The sequence below is a fragment of the Sturnus vulgaris genome, chromosome 3, assembly GCF_052056855.1.
Source record: "Sturnus vulgaris isolate bStuVul1 chromosome 3, bStuVul1.hap1, whole genome shotgun sequence".
NCBI lineage: Eukaryota > Metazoa > Chordata > Aves > Passeriformes > Sturnidae > Sturnus > Sturnus vulgaris.
The window spans coordinates 23311756-23329479 of record NC_142245.1 but is presented as its reverse complement, the minus strand read 5'-3'; the positions used below and the strand labels follow the sequence as shown (position 1 = coordinate 23329479).

Below are 17724 nucleotides of genomic sequence, written 5' to 3'. Positions count from 1 at the left end.
AATCAATGGTGCTTTAATTCTTGTTTTTTTAGAAAGTGTGGTAGAAATAATGTGAATTGTGGCAGGCCCAGTAATTAGACTCTAACTTTAGGGACCAAGAGGATAATTTGTATTACTTTTTGCATCTTAACTGCTTGTTGTCTTCTGTAATTAAACAGTAAGAAATAGGGCTATTAATACAAAAACATTTCAGCAGTGTACTTTCTTACTCGTCTGAAGTGTCTTGGTTGACTCAAATCTTAATTAAAATCAAGGGATTTAACATGGTAGTAGCTGGAGACTCTTAACTATATTAGGTTATAAGAAAGCCTGGAAGATAGTAGAAACAATCTAGATAAGACATTTGCAGTTCGTTATCATTGTGAGAAGCCGTGTCACAGAATTTGTGACAGATGTTGTTAGATCAGTGTGGGCTTTTCAGATTTTCTGGACTGATCTGTTGAGGTCAACTGCTGGCCACGTGGAGCAGCAGATGAGACTCTCTGAACAAACAATATCCTACTGGGTAGGAGACAGCTTTCCAGGAGTACTTTTTACTACATGACTTTAAAATTATCTGTAGCCTAGACTTGTAACTAACTCTCTAAATCACAGTACTGTATGTGAATAAAAGGAATTGTTGATTGTTATTCTCATCTAGTTTTACTTCTAATATGTTATTTTTTTTCTTTTCCTTCCCTGGCATGTGTCACAGAATTAATCTTAAATTCAGAATATTCCAATGAGTAAAATTTCTGATCTTCTTACTATTTCAAAAGAAACTGGAGATTTACCATGTAGATGGTGCCATAGTGTGCAAGTCTTGCCTGATGATGATAATCTGCTGAGTAGTTCACTTAAAAATGGAAGTGCAGGAGAAGCTCAGCTTGTTATCTTGATTGCCCTTTGCAGTCCTGATTTCTGTAATGAAGAACTTAAATGTTAGTGTGAGCACATGGGTCCTAGACAGGATTGACCAACTTGGCAGTTCTGTGCCAAGTCCTTTTCGTGTTTGTTTTGTCCTTTTGTGGGGTTTTTGTTGATCTCCTATAGGTAGTATAAATTTCTTTCAATAATGATTGAAAATGCGTTTTTACTTAAATGTCTTCCAAATCTCCTTCTTTAGTGAACAAACTTACTGTTGAATAAACAGCTGGTTGACTTTTAAGATACATGATGTTGTTCTGACTCTCTTATCTGTAATGCAAAGTCACAGTTCTCTTTACTGACAACATGCAGAAAAAATCACTCAGTCCCTTCCAGACTCCTAGCAACAGCTGTAGATTTTGGGGTAGCAGGTAATTTGAAAATACATTCTTTGAACTCTTGATTGGAGGGGTCAGAGGGAACACATACAACCCTGCTCTACCAAAACACCGTGCTTATTCCTTAGGGTGACAAAGATTTTTTTCATGTGGAAAACCTGAAAATATTGATGAAAAGTTCCTTGGATACCTACAGTGCTGCACTGAGCTCGTCTGAGTAGCCCCATCAGTTTCAGTGGGGCTGCTGAGCTGCCAAAAGCTGGAATTGTGGCAACTTCTCTTGTGAGTGTATGGAGTTACTGGGGAACGTTATAAACTACCAGGGCAGCCAAGTATATGAGGGCTACATTTTTTCTTTTCAAAGGAGCTTAAATTACTTAAAACAAAACAAACCCACAAAAATAACCCAGCTCTGCAACAAACACAAAATCTAAAATGTATTATTCTCAGAAGTATCTAACCTAACTGAAACATCTTACCTACACATTATCTCATGCCTCAATACTTGGATGATGATGTTCCAGAAGAGATGGTAAACCAACTGAGCAGCTGACTGCAGAGAGCTTCTGCTCCCATCTCTAATCCTGTGCCAGAGCTGATGCACATCAGGCCCCTCCAGAAGCCATTTACACCTCACTAATATGACCATGTTATTGAGTTAAAGCAGCTTAGGAAGAGCCTGACAAGCTCCAGAGCCAGTGCTGATGGATGGATGTGACTAGAACAGAGAAAGGGAAGGGAGGAGTAAATGGGAAAAGGACTAGCAGAGAGAGAGAGACTTCTCTCAATCTCTGTCAGCTGGCTGCAGATGGAGAATTCTGAGAACCTGGAAACTGTTCTAACATCAACTGCACCAAAATTGCATCATCTCCCAACAATGTCTTGCCATGCTTGTAACACCAGCACTGACACTCAGATGCTAGGGGAGATCACAGCACTCATATACACAAGAGCTCTGCAGGACAAAACTAAATATTCAATTTAGGTCAAATGGGACTCCCTGTGCTTGGTCTATGTAAGTTGGGCAGAGTTTATCACACTACCTTCTTTTCAGACTAATGGTGTCTCTGAAAGGAGCAGGCTGTACAAAAATGTTGATTCCTTTAAATTAAAAGCCCCCAAACCAAACCCAGTGTGTCTCTCAGTCCACAGGCTCCTCTCTCCATGCCAGTATTAAGGCTTTGTCCTGCTCCAGCATATCCCTCCACCGCTGAGTACAGCTGAATACAGTGCAGTAAATGTAACCAGACAGCAGAGACTAAACCCTAAACTTTGCACTGAGGGATGCAGCATAATTATGGCATGATCCTTTTCATGTATTCAGTTTATCAAGGAATTATGTAGAAGTGTAGAACTCTCACCAAGGATATATGTGGTACTTCATTCTGTAATAACATTGTCCTTTAAGTGCTTGAAAGGGCTGTGTATGGACTACCTTAGGAGGCTGTCACACAAAAGCTCCTTGGTTGTTTGTTTTTCTGGCCTCTGCATCTTCCTGTGGTAGCTCTTTCAGGAAAAAGTAGAAAGATTTAATTAGCGAGACTTGAAATAAATGGAAAATGTTTGCAAACGTTTGAGAGGGTTTGTTTTGTATTGGCAGGGAAACTATGAATTTCGAACTTGCCATTTGTGTAGTTGAGAGAGTTTTTGTGGATTTAGTGGTTTCTGCTGATGAATCAAGGATTATGTTAGGTTCTCTGGCTTTGTGCTGAAGGTCTTGGGCAAACGATTGTGTTGAGAAAGGAGAATTATCTTTCTCTCCCTTCCAGGAAGAAGGGCTCTAAATGTAAGAGATAAATATATTGTAGGAAAACATTGTTGTAGTGGTTTTTATGTCTCCAATTATGTATCAGTGAGGTAGCTCTTGTGAATTCTTTTCCTTTCCATTTTTTGCTTGGGCCTTCCCTAGAAAGATTAGCCTCTTAACTCAATATTCTATGCTTAGATTTGCATTGATGACCTTATAAATCTGAAAGTGTTCAATTTAGAGACAGATCTCTACAATCATGTAGTTTCAATATTTTGAAACTTCTGCTCAGGAAAACTTCCAAGTCAAATTGCTTGCTACTTTCTGTCCCTTGTTATTGTACCCACTGTCTGTAATGGAGGGGGGTGTGGGTTATAAACTGTAGAAATAGTCTGTGAAGCATTTAAGTATTATGAAGTGCAATAATCAAATTAAGCATTTTAATCAAGTACAAGCTCTCTACTATATATCATGGAAATGACCAGAGGCAAGTCATGATTAAAGTGGATCATAATTTGCAGTAATTCTTTTGGTGCTGGATGTTAAGTTTTTGTCTTCAGGATTTCCCATCATCATGCTTGATTCAGGGTTGTTTCATTGAGGTATCCACTATCTGCTTTGAACCTAACTTATCTTCTGTGGTCTTTGTGGTAGTTAGGATATTTGCAGAATAACAATTATCTTGAACTCCATGTGTATGATGTAAATCTTCATACAATATTAGATTGAAGCTGGTTTAAAAGCCATGCTGTGGGTTGTTCAGCTACTAAAGCTAAAAGCTCTAGCGTTTATGCAGTTATGGTGGCACAGTTTATTTTATTCCTAGAACTAGAATAAACTATTGTGGTATGATTTTATTGTGGTATAAAGTTGTCTAGCTTTCACCGTGCTGGGATAGTTAAAAGCGAGGCTTTGAAAAGTTAAGAACCTTATCTGACAAACAAATTTTCCTCAATCACTTGGTGGTTCCCATGGTACCTTTCATAACATTCCTGGGACAAATGTGCAATGTGTCAAGCAGGGATTGAGCACATGAAGACAGATTGTGCTGACAGAATAGAGATGGCTTTCTTGCTACCTTATTTTTGCCATGGTTGCTCATAATTTTCATCTCTTGTAGATGACAGAGTAATAAATTGATAAAATAATCATGTTTCCCTTTGTAAGTACAAAGAAAGGATGTATGCCTAGAAGAAGATACTTCCTTTGGTTTTACTTTAAATGTTTTAATAGTAATAAAACAGATTAATGGGCAGGTTTTTCATTTGAGCAAACATGTCCAATTGAGAGAGATCAGGTTGCTAATGAAATGGACTGCTGATGCATGGCAGGGGAGAGATTCTCTTTGGTGTCTATCTAGAAATAGCTAATGCAGGAATTTATTTGGTATCCTAGGGAGGGTAATAAGTGAGTTAATTATTTTGTATGAATTCCAGTTACTGGCTTTTAACCTGAGGTCTTTGGTCTGTTTGAACCATGGTTAGAAGTATTCAGGTGGTTTTTGAAACGTCTAAGTAAATTTTGCTTAGTGATACTTCATTTTTAATTTTTAAAATTTTTTTTTTATCCTCAGCTAACTGTATTGTATTAGCTTTGCCTGGTTTTGTAACTTGGAGTGTAGTTGAGTTTGTAGTGAGGGAAAATAAGATTAGGCTTGGTTCCTGTGTTAGTCTGGCTATCAGTTTGGGACTAGCAACAAAAAAAGCTGCCCTGCCTGTGTCGGTTCCTTAAATTATGCTTTTTGGATTTTATCCTCAGCATGTCACTGTTATTGCTTTGTTGCTATGATACAATACTTACTCATGCAATCCGCTGTAGAATATTAGAAGATCTGAGCTGAAATGTTACGTAACTTACAAATGTTTTTACAGCTGATGTTCATTACTTCTCAGAGTGCAACAATTCGTGTCTTTGTAGTTATCTGAGTAGAACAAGCATCTTGCAAGGATTTTATTCAAAAGAAAAATGGTTAAAATGGCAGAACTGACATTCAGAAGTGTGAATCGTTCTTCATGAGGGGGTAGTAATTGCTGGCTCTTTCCAAAGCTCCCTGAAGTTGTTATGCTCAGCTAATAGGATCATAGCTGTCAGGTGGGGAAAAGGAACACAATGCAGTGTTCTGGTGCCTGAATTGCCAGGGCACGGTGAGCACTGTGGGTTACAGTGGAGGTGTCAGTCCATTTCAGCAATTACTTTTTGCTTATGGAAACGAAACAATTCTGTCAGATAACTACTGAATATGAAACCTGCTGTTGGCTGTTGTTGTTCCAGCCATTAATGAAAGGTGTTTTGGTAGGAAACTTGAGAAATGAGCATTATCAGAGTGAACTGTTAAAGGTATAAACTTAATGAAGTTTGTTTGATTAGAATAATTCTGAAACATTAAAGAGAAGCATGAGATTTTTTGTGATTTGTTCACGTTTTAAAGTGAGACTTAAGATTTTCAGTACACACGTGCTTTTTTATTGTCTCGATCATTTTTTTGGTGATGAAACAGCAGTGCTCACAGCAATACTGCAGTGAATGAATGATACTAAGGCATGAAGTCAGGCTGTAGACCAGTCTTGAAAATTCTTTGGAAGACAGCATTCTTTATTTGGAGATAAAATTGGGAATACTATTTTTTCACCAGAGTGAGTGAAATGCCAACTGGCTGATAGATGAGGTGATGCTGTATTGGTGCAGTGGCTTTGAACCCCTATAAACAGTTGAAAACAAGAACAAAAGACACATTAAACCAAATTTTCAGTTAAAACCATGACTTTTTTATGATTGCTATGGTAATTCAGGTTTGAAACAGTTGCAACATATTAAGGATGTATTAAATTTTTGAAGAGTGTAGTGCTTGATAATCCATCTCTTTTAGAATAAATATGAAACGCTAATGGAGGAATTCTACTTATCAGATTACAGAGGTACTGAATGCTAAAATGAAAATGCTAAGTTACAGCCAAACACATTGTCTTAATAGGCCAAAAAATCTGGAAAAACCCTTTTATGACTGAAATTGTCATAAATTATTTAGACCAAAGCATTAAAATTCAAGATTAATCCTTTCAAAATATCGGAATTCTTTCTTCAGAGAAACGTTGATCACATGATGTCAAAAGTATGTGAAGCATTTTGCATTGGGGTAAAAAGACAAGGTTCCTTCAAAGCAGATTTTACAGCTTTTAAGCGGGTTACATAATAAAGGATTAGGCAACAGAATGAGACAAATCGGATGAATGAAAGGTTAGTTTGATGCACTGCTTCTGGGTATGACTTTTGGTGATGGAGAGCTGGGGCTTGTTAATGTCTAGGTATTTCAAATAAAGTTAATTCAGTTAAATATATTACTGCTGTATCCTGGTCCGTTGTTTCTTTCATGTACCAAAAGTTGGGGATGGTGGGTGTTCCATTCTAACACATAGATATTTTCAATTTTGACAAAATTGCTTAATAATTTGCTATTAGTTTGCTGACTATGAAGCACAACTTTTCCCCATTAAGAAAGCAAGTTATAGCTATGCAAATTCTTGTCAACAAAATAGATTTAGAAATCCTCTGTTTGCTTCTGCAGACTTAAGTGTTTGGGTTTTTGGTTTTTTTTCTTTTATAGATGCCACCTTCAATGAACAGCAAGATCTTTTTTGTCAGAAGTTGCAACAGTGTTGTGTGCTCTTTGACTTCATGGACTCTGTTTCAGACCTGAAAAGTAAAGAAATCAAGAGAGCAACACTGAATGAACTGGTTGAATATGTTTCAACAAATCGTGGAGTGATTGTTGAATCAGCATATGCTGACATAGTGAAAATGGTAAGTAGAATGCTCTTGTTATAGTTTGAATTTTAATAAAATATCTTAATCCGTTTATGACTCTAATGGCATTTTACTCAGAATTGTGGTTGGTTATTCTGCTTATACAATGTAATATAATTTGTTAATGATAACTTGGCTCAGGCTTGTAAAAACAAACAACTTGCAAGTTTTAATTATTAGCTGAAACATGATGCATTCAGGTTAATTAAAATGAAAGGACTGGTACATTGCAGATACTGGGTAAGCTTTAAAGTTCTCTTTCAGAAAAGTATTTCGGTGCTGCCTATCTTTATTTACTAGTGACAATGGAGAGTTAGGTTGAAGTTTTCTGGTAGTGATTGCTGCAGATACTGGTGACAGCAGAAAGGTTTATCAGTGTAAGAAAGCAACTCTACTTTGTAAATACTTTATATGGCTGTTTGTTATTATTTTGGCCCTGGAGAGCTGTACTAGAGTAGCCTAAGTGGTTTGCTGAAGTTATAAACCATAGGATGACTTGTCCCATGCAATTGCTACTAATGGCTTGTTGAATAATGAGCAAAATACTTGTGGTTGTTATCTGCTGACTTTCCCAGGTGTTTATGTGCATTTTCAAATGCTACTTAAGTAATGTTTTTGATCTGCCTGTACTCCATGCACAGGGAATGCAACTGAAAGACTCGTGAGAACAATCTGAAGTTACTTTTTTTTTTTCCTAGAAATGTGAAATGTAAAAACAATGGCTTTAGTGCCCATGCATTTATATTAATGGTTCTCTAAACTTTGGTGAAGTTTACATAGATAAAATGCTGACTTTAAAAGAGCTCTCAGGAACATAAGCAGAGCAAGCAGTTCAAATATACAGCCACTTGTGTAGTTCTCTATACAGTACAAGCTAGCTTTTTTCTTAAGTTTCATTTTGTTTGTTGTTTGGTTGGGGTTTTTTTCTGGGCAACTGGTAGGGAAGATCAAATCTTTAATGTAAGTAAGTGTGGAGGTTTTGCCATAATACTGAAGGGCTAGGATTATTGAAACCCTTTTAATCATTTTGGCTGTTTCGGCAGATGCTTATTAAGTTTTACAAAAAAATCTAGGACACTGGGGGGGTTTTGTATAGTTTCATTTTTTAAAGGACATTTTTTAAAGGTTTTCTGTCATAAATGTTTTTTACATAAGAAAATAAAAGACAAAGTATGTTCACCTCTTCTTAGGCTTCTTTTTTCTTTCTTACTGCTGATGGCAACAAGCCTGAATCCTTGCAGTGTTTTTTTATTCTTCGTGCCCTCTGTAGCCCCTTGTTAGAAGAAAGAATATACTAACTAGCCCATAGTACTTGTTGAAGGGAGGTTTTCTTTTATATTGGAGTTGTTTTCTTTTCTTGGAGATAAGATGGTGTTGAGCTGTTCTTTTGAGGTTTTTGTTGTTGTGCAAATGATTGGATTCTGTGGATGCTTGTTTTTTCTTCCATAACAAATTTCCATCTCCTTTCCTCCCCTAAAAAAAATGACAGAAAGCGAAGAAGCTCAGTGAGAGCTTTAAATGCTCAGTGAGAGCTTTTTGAGAGCTTGAGACAAAAGATCCCTCCAAGCTTGAATAGTATTTCTAATCTCCCTGGCAACTGGCAGCAGAAAAGGTCTTTGCTGTGAATTAGGACGAAGTACCAGCTTTCAGAAAAAAATCTGCATGGGTCTGTCTCTCCCTCCACATAACACCTGTGTCAGGCTGCAGGCCTTTCTTGGTAGCAAAACTTGTATGAGATTGAAGAGTTACTGTTTTACTTTTGTTTTGTTTGGGTTTGAAGTTTCTAGGCTGTTCAGAGTTCCTACATTAAAAGAAAAAAATATTTGCGTTTTGCTGTGGAGTTGGAAGTGTGGTTTTGGGATGAAAAAGTAGAAATGGCCTTAATGAAATCCAGCTATCAGGCAGACTAAAAAAATTCCCTGAAAAAAGCCAGAGTGGCAGCAGTGGCAGAAGCAGAAACAATTTCTTTCCAAAGCCCCTTGTGTTTCCCTAGGCTGGGACACCTTCTCTGCAGCTCACAGAGGAAACAGCCTCAGGTTTCAAACAGGTTTCCTTGGAGTCACCTGAGCTGTGGGGAGGCTGAGTCAACAATGCCTTAAAGGTAGCAGGAAGGGAAATAAAAGGTTGTTTCTGAGCAGTGCATAGGCAAGGTCTGTGCAGGTGAGGAGGTTTGTGGCATTCCTTTCCTTGGCTGCTCTCTGTTGGCAGCACAGCTGCTGAGCCAGGTATCACACAGGCTTCTGCTTGGGTCCTGAGGCAGGGAGCTTGAAATGGTACCAGTGGCATTTCAAGACACTGAGGATGGAACATCATTTGAAAAAAGTCTCTGTTTGAACAGATGTGCAGGACACACTGTAGGTTGTCTTACTGGTGCCCTGGGCAACCTGATTTTCCTTCAGCTGAGGAGGAGTTTTGCTTACAAAGAGTTTTGAAGGTGTAGCACAGCAGTCAGTGCACCTCTGTTCTGGGTCATCTACAACTAGTGTCTTCTCTGTCTGCAAATTCTCTGTTAAAAGCGCTCTGAAGCTAAAAGGAAATTCGGGTTTGGCATTGTGAGTATTTTAAGTTTTAAAACTTACTGGGAAATTAGAAAGTTCTACCTTTTATCTGTTTTGGGAATATGACAGAAATGTCTCTTTAGTACATGTAACTCTTCATTTCCTTGTACCTATCAACCTTGCCTTGTTCCCCAGCAGCATATAAAAATCTAATGTAATGAGATTGTCCTAACAGGCTGTATGAGTTGTGAATTCAGAATTTAAAAGAAATCAGGTATCTTCAATCTGCACAGTCAGAAATTGGAATTGAACCTAGTATCTTTCAAATGTTTAGAACAAATGTACAGACAATAAGGGACTTTTTTCATTTCGTTTTAATGAAATATAATTGCTGTATCTCAGTACACTAACTGGTGCATTTTCTGATGTAATTTCTCGAAACCTTTGGGATTTAATTTAGAAAGCTGATGCTGGATTTATCTGGAGATCTATCCAGCTTTAAAAGCCTTTTATGATTTGTATTTCTGAAATCACAGTTTTGGGATAAGACACCACTTAGGAAAGAAAACGAATGTTTTAAATAACATGAGAGGATATAGAGAAGAATTTGAAAAAGTATTGCACACATAATAAATTAAATTAACTGGGTTTTTTTCAGAGACAGGCTAGTACGTTTAAAGAGTGCAAAGTTTATTTTAAGTTTCATATATTCTTGGGAGATGAATAATGCTAATGGAAGTACTGAATACTCTGAAAATCACACAATTGGTTTTCCAAAGGCCTGGCTGAGAGGCTTGCTAATTGTCTCTGCTACAGAAGTGCATTTAGTACCTTTGTTTTGGACATGAAGCTTACTCACTACTCTGAGGTTCTGTGCTAAAGGCTGGCCAGCTCAGTTCAGCAAGAGGCATCTAGAAAGAAAAAGAAGTGTTTTCAGGAGATGTTACCAGAACACTTGCAAGCAGAGGTAGAACATTCCCTGTAGGAGACTGATTCCTATGCTGGAGCGTTTTATTGAATACCTGGTAAGAGTAGACAAAGCAAATAAGAGAGCCAATGTTTGTAATAGAGCTTGATTAAAATTAATGTTCTCTGACTCCTGTTTCCCCCTCCTCTTCCGCCCCAGCCTTTTGTTCTTGAGCTTTGGAATCCCAAGTCCCTTGTGTTTACAACCTTACAAGAAAACTGTACTGGTTTTTGTGGGCTTGTTTGTTTGGGTGGTTTTATTTGGTTTGGGCTTTTGTTTTGTTTTTTGTTGTTTTTCCTGTGCATTAGGCTGGGAGGCAGCTGAGCCCATCCACACAGAACTTGATTGCCCTTCCAGTCCAGGACAGCAGCTTTGCCGTGTCCCCACGGGAGACAGTGACACCACATGGAACAAAGGGCATAGGAGGAAATGAAAAGTCATTTTATGCAATAGCTGTGTATCTTGTTTAATGAGGCAGCTGGTTCTTATGTGCAGAGCCAGCTGGGTGACTTCAGGATCTTTCTAAAGTTCTTTTTCTAGATTCTTCAAACACCTTGGAGACTCCATGGAATATGTGCAGGAGGATTTTCTGCAAACTGTCAAACAGTTTCTTTAGTGCTTAGTAAGCTTGGGTGATAAGCAGCTACTTGAAACAGATTTGATTAAAAAGACTAAAAGAGTTTGAAAGGTGATTGGAAAAGTCTTGTTCCTGAAAGAATGGTAGAAAATGCAGAAATGAAATGAACTTCGTGTTCTCTTTTGCTTGTGTTAGAGATTTAAATCCGGTATGTTATATCTGGTGCAAGAGGTGACATTTTTCCTTTGACATCTGAATGGTCTTCTACCCACACTTTGATATACTTCAAAAATCCCTGAAGAAACCTTTTTAAACTTGTCCTTTTGAAATTGATTTGATGTGACTGTGTCATACTAAAAGTAACTTAGAGTAACTAAGAAAAAATAGCTACTATGTGAAATGGAAAAGCTAGAATGGTTATGTGTTTCTAACTTTCCAAACCCTTGAAACATCTTGAAATTTTCAATGGTGAAAAATGTAAACAGAAATACCTTGAAATCAAGTGAAGTGAAGAACTCTAGAAATAAGATACATTTTTGGGATTATCTGCCTTACATGACAGACATGCTCTCACTTACGTGGAGAGAGGTCTCTCTAAATCATAATTCATTGGTTATATTTTATTTGTGGTCTTATATAAAAACAGCTGTTTGTGTCACGTAGTTAAAAATTGTTTTTCGTAGGGAGGCTGAATTTTTTTAAACTTCCATAGTTTCAGGAAACAATCTGGAATATGATGATGTCTAGCTACAAGCTTGTAAAGCAATTGAGACAAAAGTTACTTTCTTATTTTCACCGACTTGTTACAGACTTGGGGCTGTTTGTATTTTGCAGTTTTGAAAAAATGAGCTAGTGATTTATTATGTTACTTGTTTTTAGATGGTTTTGTTTAATTTGATTTTAGGATAAATACAGTACTTTAATGAGTGTGATCTCTGAAAGTATAAACAATGATACAATTTTTTTTTTTTGCTTGCAGATTAGTTCTAATATTTTCAGAACACTTCCACCTAGTGATAACCCAGATTTTGATCCAGAAGAAGATGAACCAACTCTTGAAGCCTCATGGCCCCACATACAGGTGTGTGGTTCCTTTACTTTCAAGCCTTCTTGTAAGGCAAGAAATGTGGATACTTCAGTCATTTTTTGCCTTTGTTAAGAACAAAAAAATTACTTTTATAATGCAATTGAGTTTTTACACTTGAGAGAACAACATTTGTTAGAAGGTATAAATATGGCCGAATGTAACTCTTCTAAATGGCTTAAATACTATTTTTTAAACAGAGGAATTGTACTGTTAAATAGTGGTGTATGTATGTCTTAAAGCTGTGGATATTTTAGGTAATCGTGTTCTTCACCTAAGAGGTTTGTTTTCTGCAACTGAGCAACTTTTTAGTGTTGTTTCAATAAAGGTGAAGTTAATAATAACAGTTCAGTTTCTTGTGGCAATAATAAAAAATGGAGTACTAGCCTTTATTTGTGCTTTGAGCAAATAGAAATCCCCTCCTTCTTCCCCACCCTTTTCCCTCCCTCCATGCAAAAACTTTACAATATCAGCATTGTTTGGTAACAGTTGCATGGTTATTCCATTGTTGCACTTCTGTGGCCATCTCCTGATTTTTGTAGCACTGCTGTATCAATCACATGATTGACTTGAAATGCTGCTGAATTTTATTTCACTTTCAGTTAACTCTTAGAAGCTGTAAATGTCCAAGCACATATCTGGGGTAGTTCTTTGCTGAATTTATATAAGTAGTATCTGTTAAGAAAAGTGAAGTAGCAGCTCCTAGCAGTGGGTAGATTAAGCTGCTGCACATCTGCATACCATTTGTTGTCTCAAGAGCTAAAATGCTACTCTGCCCCTGTAATATTACAGTTCTAATGCATCCACAAATGCTCTTATTTAAAAACTGGGCTTTTAATATTGACTCTAAAAAGTACATATTCAGCATTGTATTTCAGACTTAAACAACAAGAATTAAGTTATCACAAAAAATAAGTCTGCAGGTTAAAGGCTGTGATAATTATTTTCTTATATATGGCTGATTCTAATTTGTAGGAGAAATGGCTGTAACTGAACTAGATGAGAGGCTTGACTTTGTTGGGTGGGAGGGTGCAAGGACTAAGCAAATGTCTCTTGTAGTCAGCAGCAGCACCATCTGACTTCTAAAACCTTTGTCTCAGAGGTAAAATTTGTAAATGCTCAGTTCACTTTAGGTCATTATTAAACTCTAGTCCAGCTGATAGAAAAAGACCTGTGGATTTTGTGATCAGTTCAACTGTGCCTTATACTTGCCTGAGAGGAATTGAAGGAGGTTTGTAGCCTATGATATTTGAAATTTTGTTTTCAGGTTTCTTCCTTTTTTTTCTAAGGGAGTTTTTGCCAGGCTGTCTGGTCACTGGCTGTGGATTTCCCTCTCCTGTGTCTGTTCATCCTGTCCTTGGAATTGATCACTCCTTGCAGCACAGTGGAAACAGTTTGTGTTTCCCACTCTCTCCTTTTACAGTTCATGCTTCTGGACCATAGAAGACTGAGTTGGATAACTTGCTTATTGCCCTTCAGGAGCACAAAACTGCTGGAAATGTCAGATTTTGTGTGTGGAAGAAAGGCTGTACACAACCATTCTCCTCCCCAGCAAAATACACTGTTATTTTGGCATAGTCTAAAGGACTGCTTAAGGAGGGAAGGCATGGATATTTTGCTGTCTGTGATTTGTGACAGATCAATTACAAACAAATTCCAACTTCTGTCCTGATCTGGCAGCCAGGTAGCCAGTTTTCTGGAAGAAGAAGAAAAAAAAAAAATCTGAACCTGTACTCATCTCTGCTTGATTCTGTTGACAGAATTGCTTAGTAAGTTACCAGTGTGTGTAGCCACAACAAAAGACTCCAGACCTTGCTCAAGATGGTTTGTAACAGCCAAAGTAGGTTGAACAGGTTGGCATTTAAAGCCACTGTACATTTTGAAGCTTAGGGAGTTGCAGGGTTGGTGGAATTGGTAGTTTAATGCAATAATATTCTAGTGGTCCCTGCAAGATTGAATCACTAAAGCATTAGGAGTTGTGTTCCATAGCTCTTTGACCCAAGCAGACCAGTTTTGAGAACAAAAAATAGTAAATCTGACATCTTTCCCCTGATTTAGTATTCCCAAAAGTAATGTGTCTGTTAAACTCAAAAGAGCTGAGTGTGCCTGTCTCTTTAGGTAGGATCTGTTGTGGCCAGAATCTGTTCTGGTGCCCCTAGTTTGATTGTTGTTATGCTTTTAAGTTTGCAGACATTAGCATACAGGAGGAGTGAGAGTTTGACTTATCCAGAAATGGCTGCTGCAACTTGCTTGCTGCAATGCCCTGGATAAAGAGGCCTTCATGGATCTCCCAGGGCTCACAAGGATTTCCAAAGTTATTTGATACCCATATCTGTTTATGGAAAGAAGCCATAATTATCCTTCCTCCCCTGTCCTTTAGGGAAAACAAAATATGCCAATTTAGTGTTCACTCTTAACAAGTGTTCTATCCCATGACAACTCTGGTGACTTCTTCTCTGTACCCTTTCAGGTTTTAATAAATTTTCTCAAGCACATGTAGGTCTGTGCTGTCAGTATCTTCCTGGAATATCCTAGGATTTCATCTGTCACTTCCATAGCTTCATTGTGAGGATGGATCTTAGTCATCCTATGGTTAACCCTTTCTTAGCTTAAGGGCTTGCAAATGCTTAGCAGAGCTTTTTCGTGGAACTCCAGCTGTGACTTTGCAATCTTTGAGTTTCATACTCTATTTATTCTTCTAGGGCTTCAGGGTCAACTTGTCCTTTCTTGTTGGTAGCATGATGTACTTTTTTTTTTCTATTTTCCCTCTGGTGGTAGCTTCTAATATTGTGGCATTGTCTAAGTAGTTATCACACATAGCTGTTCTTTGTTATTGTCACTGACAGAAATATTTCATATAGGAATTTATTACAGAAATCTTGAATTAAATTTAAGTTCCGAAATTAATCTCTATGAAGCTGTACTATATAACCTCCCCCTGGCCATATGTTGCCCATTTCTATATGAATTTATCTAGTTGCTAATTTGGAAAAGATCAGTAGAATCAGAATGGTTTGGGTTGGAAGGGATCTTTAAAAATCACCTAATTCCAAGCCCCCTGCAATGAGAAGAGACACCTTTCATGAGATCAGGTTGCTCAAGGCACCTGCTCAGTTTGGTGTTATCTGCAAACATGCTGAGGCTGCTCTCAGTTCCACTATTTGTGTCATTGATGGAGATGTTAAACAGCCATGGTTGAGCTCTTTCTAAGACAGAGGATGGAGTATGGTAACATTTAAAATTCTGCTGTTGGGTTGTCTGTTATGGTGCCAAGAGGATGGTGCCAGTGACAAGACAAGGAGTAATGGCCATACACTGAAACAGAGGAGGAACTTTACATTGAGGGTGGCAGAGCACTGGTTCAGGCTGCCCAGGAAGGTCAGGGAGTCTCTTTCTCTGGGGACGTTGAAACCCCACCTGTTCCTCTGTCACCTGCTCTAGGTGACCCTCCCTTGGCATTGGGGTTGGATTAGATGATTTCCAGAGATCCCTCCCAACTCTAACAATCCTGTTATTCTATGTAAACTGCTGATATGAAAATCTCTTCTTACACTCTGTCAGAGGGGGACAAAGTGAAGGGTAGCTTGAGTTTCTGAGCTTCTGCTTTGCAGATACAGCACACCCTCCTTGAGGCAAAGCATAAGTCACTGTCAGCTCAAATGTTCTACATGAAAGTCCTTACTGTCGTGCATTTCTCTGAAGTGAGATTCCTAATTATCATTATGATTTACTCAGGTGCTGGCTCTCAGTTTAGTTAAGTACTAGAATGGTAATAGTTGAAATTCATGCCTGTGAGTATGAGCACAGCTCTGTGTGGATTTTATTTAGTAGGCCAGTTAGTGATGGCATTATGTACCTAAATTGCATTGTAATATTATTACTAATCAGGTGTTTAATTATATGGAGTTACGAAATAGGCATTGAGAATATGAGCAACCCTGAATGTAATCAAAACATAAAGCATCTTTCCTCTCAATTCTGTCTCAGTGAAGAGGGGCCTTTTGTGTACTTTATTAATCTGCCATGGTGATGGAAGTGCAGTATTTTGTCTTGGACTTTTGAGGAATATGGAACCTGTGCTCTGGCCTCTTCATGCCACTCTCTGCTACCCCAGGTCTTTGGTAGCTCTATCTCCTGTCAGGTTTTTTATCTCTGGGCATTGTGGGATTGTAAAAAATAGGAACTTGAACTAAGTAGAAATAATAATGTACAAGCATAATGGATATTATAATTGAGTTTCCAGAATATGGAAGCCTAATTTTAATCTGAACTCTTTCAGTTTCTATGAATTCCTTCAGCTGTTTTAATACAACTTTTCCTTTTCAGAGTTTGTGGTCAAAACTTAATTTCAGGTACACTTACCAGATTTTTCTTCATCTCTTTAAGGAATTATGTAACGTTAGAGCACTTAATTTAACTCTCAGTGCTGCTAAATGTTTGGTAACCTATTTATTCATAATAAGTTCTTAACATGGCAGGAATGTAACATTTAGAACTTGTTTTTTGTCCACTAGTGGTATTTTCAGTAGATTATTTATTAAGCTTTGACTCTTCTGGGAATTAAAGTGTTCTGGGTACTTACCGTAATTCTTTCCGTGAATTCCAGTGGAAGCTGTGGTTAAGCAGTGATGTGCTAGGATTTGATTCCTCTTGTACTTTTTGGGCACCTGAATAGTCCCACTGACTTTGGTGGTGGTGGCAAGGCTGAGATCTATGTTATGGTGTACTTACTAACTTCAGAATGTTCATTTCCATGTTTGTAGCTGGTGTATGAGTTTTTCCTGAGGTTTTTGGAGAGCCCAGATTTTCAGCCCAGCATTGCGAAGCGATACATTGACCAGAGATTTGTACAGCAGGTAAGAGGGCAGCTCTGAAGTTGAAAGTGCCATTTAAAGATCACCTCTGGAGCTTAATTTGTCAGATGAACTCTTAAAGATTTCCTCTTGTCACAGGGTAAATTTCAGTTGTTGCAGCAGTGGTTTCTGCCAAACACAAGATAAACAGCACATCATACCACGGGGGCTGTATGTGTGTACCTTCAGGAACACTTTGTTTTCAGATACCAACCTCAGTGCTTTGCAATGCCAGATATTTGGAATTTGTAAAGTTTTCATGATTTGTAACTTAATTCTAGTCAAATCGACAGTGTGGTAATTATATTTTTTAGTCCTTCTATATTTGGTTTTTTAATAGTTTTACCATGAGGAAACTTACAGCAAACTTTTTTCTTGTAAAAAGTTGATGTACTTATTGTACATGAAATGTATTTCAACACCTTACTTGTGTCTAGATAGTGTAAATTCTCTTTACTATTGTGTATTAACCACAGAAGGAAAATCAAGTAAGAAATTACTCAGGAAAGTCATGCTTTACCATGCAAAGCAACTATGAGCAAGAAAATGAAGTGAGATTTTGTGTTAAATAGAACTTCTTAGGGAAATATAGTGTAGAATGCAACAACAATTTTTGGTTCAAGGTAAATTCAGAGGGAATCTTTTTCACTGTGCTGAAATATTTGTTTGCCGGATTTTGTTGACTTGTTTGCTCAGTATCTGCAGAGTGAGTGCTTCATGGCAAACCATCACAATACAGCAATGAAAAGTAAAACTACAAGATGGATGCTTTCCCTCCCTACCTTCAGTGACTGCATTTTTCCACTTATTTTCTGGTTCTGCTGTTCTTGTTTATAAATTGTTTCCTTCTCAGTTTTATTCAACTTAGACACAAAATTTAAGCCTGGAGCTCCTGGTGAACTATTGGCTGTGGGTATCCAGTTTACAAATTGACCTGTGGTCCTTCAGAGCAG

General features: G+C 37.7%; 1 protein-coding gene across 1 annotated transcript in view; it reads left to right on the top strand.

The window, feature by feature from the left end:
- PPP2R5A (protein phosphatase 2 regulatory subunit B'alpha) overlaps positions 1–17724 on the top strand; it is a 42325-nt gene that overhangs the window by 11214 nt on the left and 13387 nt on the right. The window contains exons 2-4 of the mRNA XM_014876898.2: positions 6593–6789; positions 11814–11915; positions 16682–16774. Of these exons, the coding sequence (XP_014732384.1) occupies positions 6593–6789; positions 11814–11915; positions 16682–16774 (392 nt within the window). The remainder of the gene's footprint in view (positions 1–6592; positions 6790–11813; positions 11916–16681; positions 16775–17724) is intronic.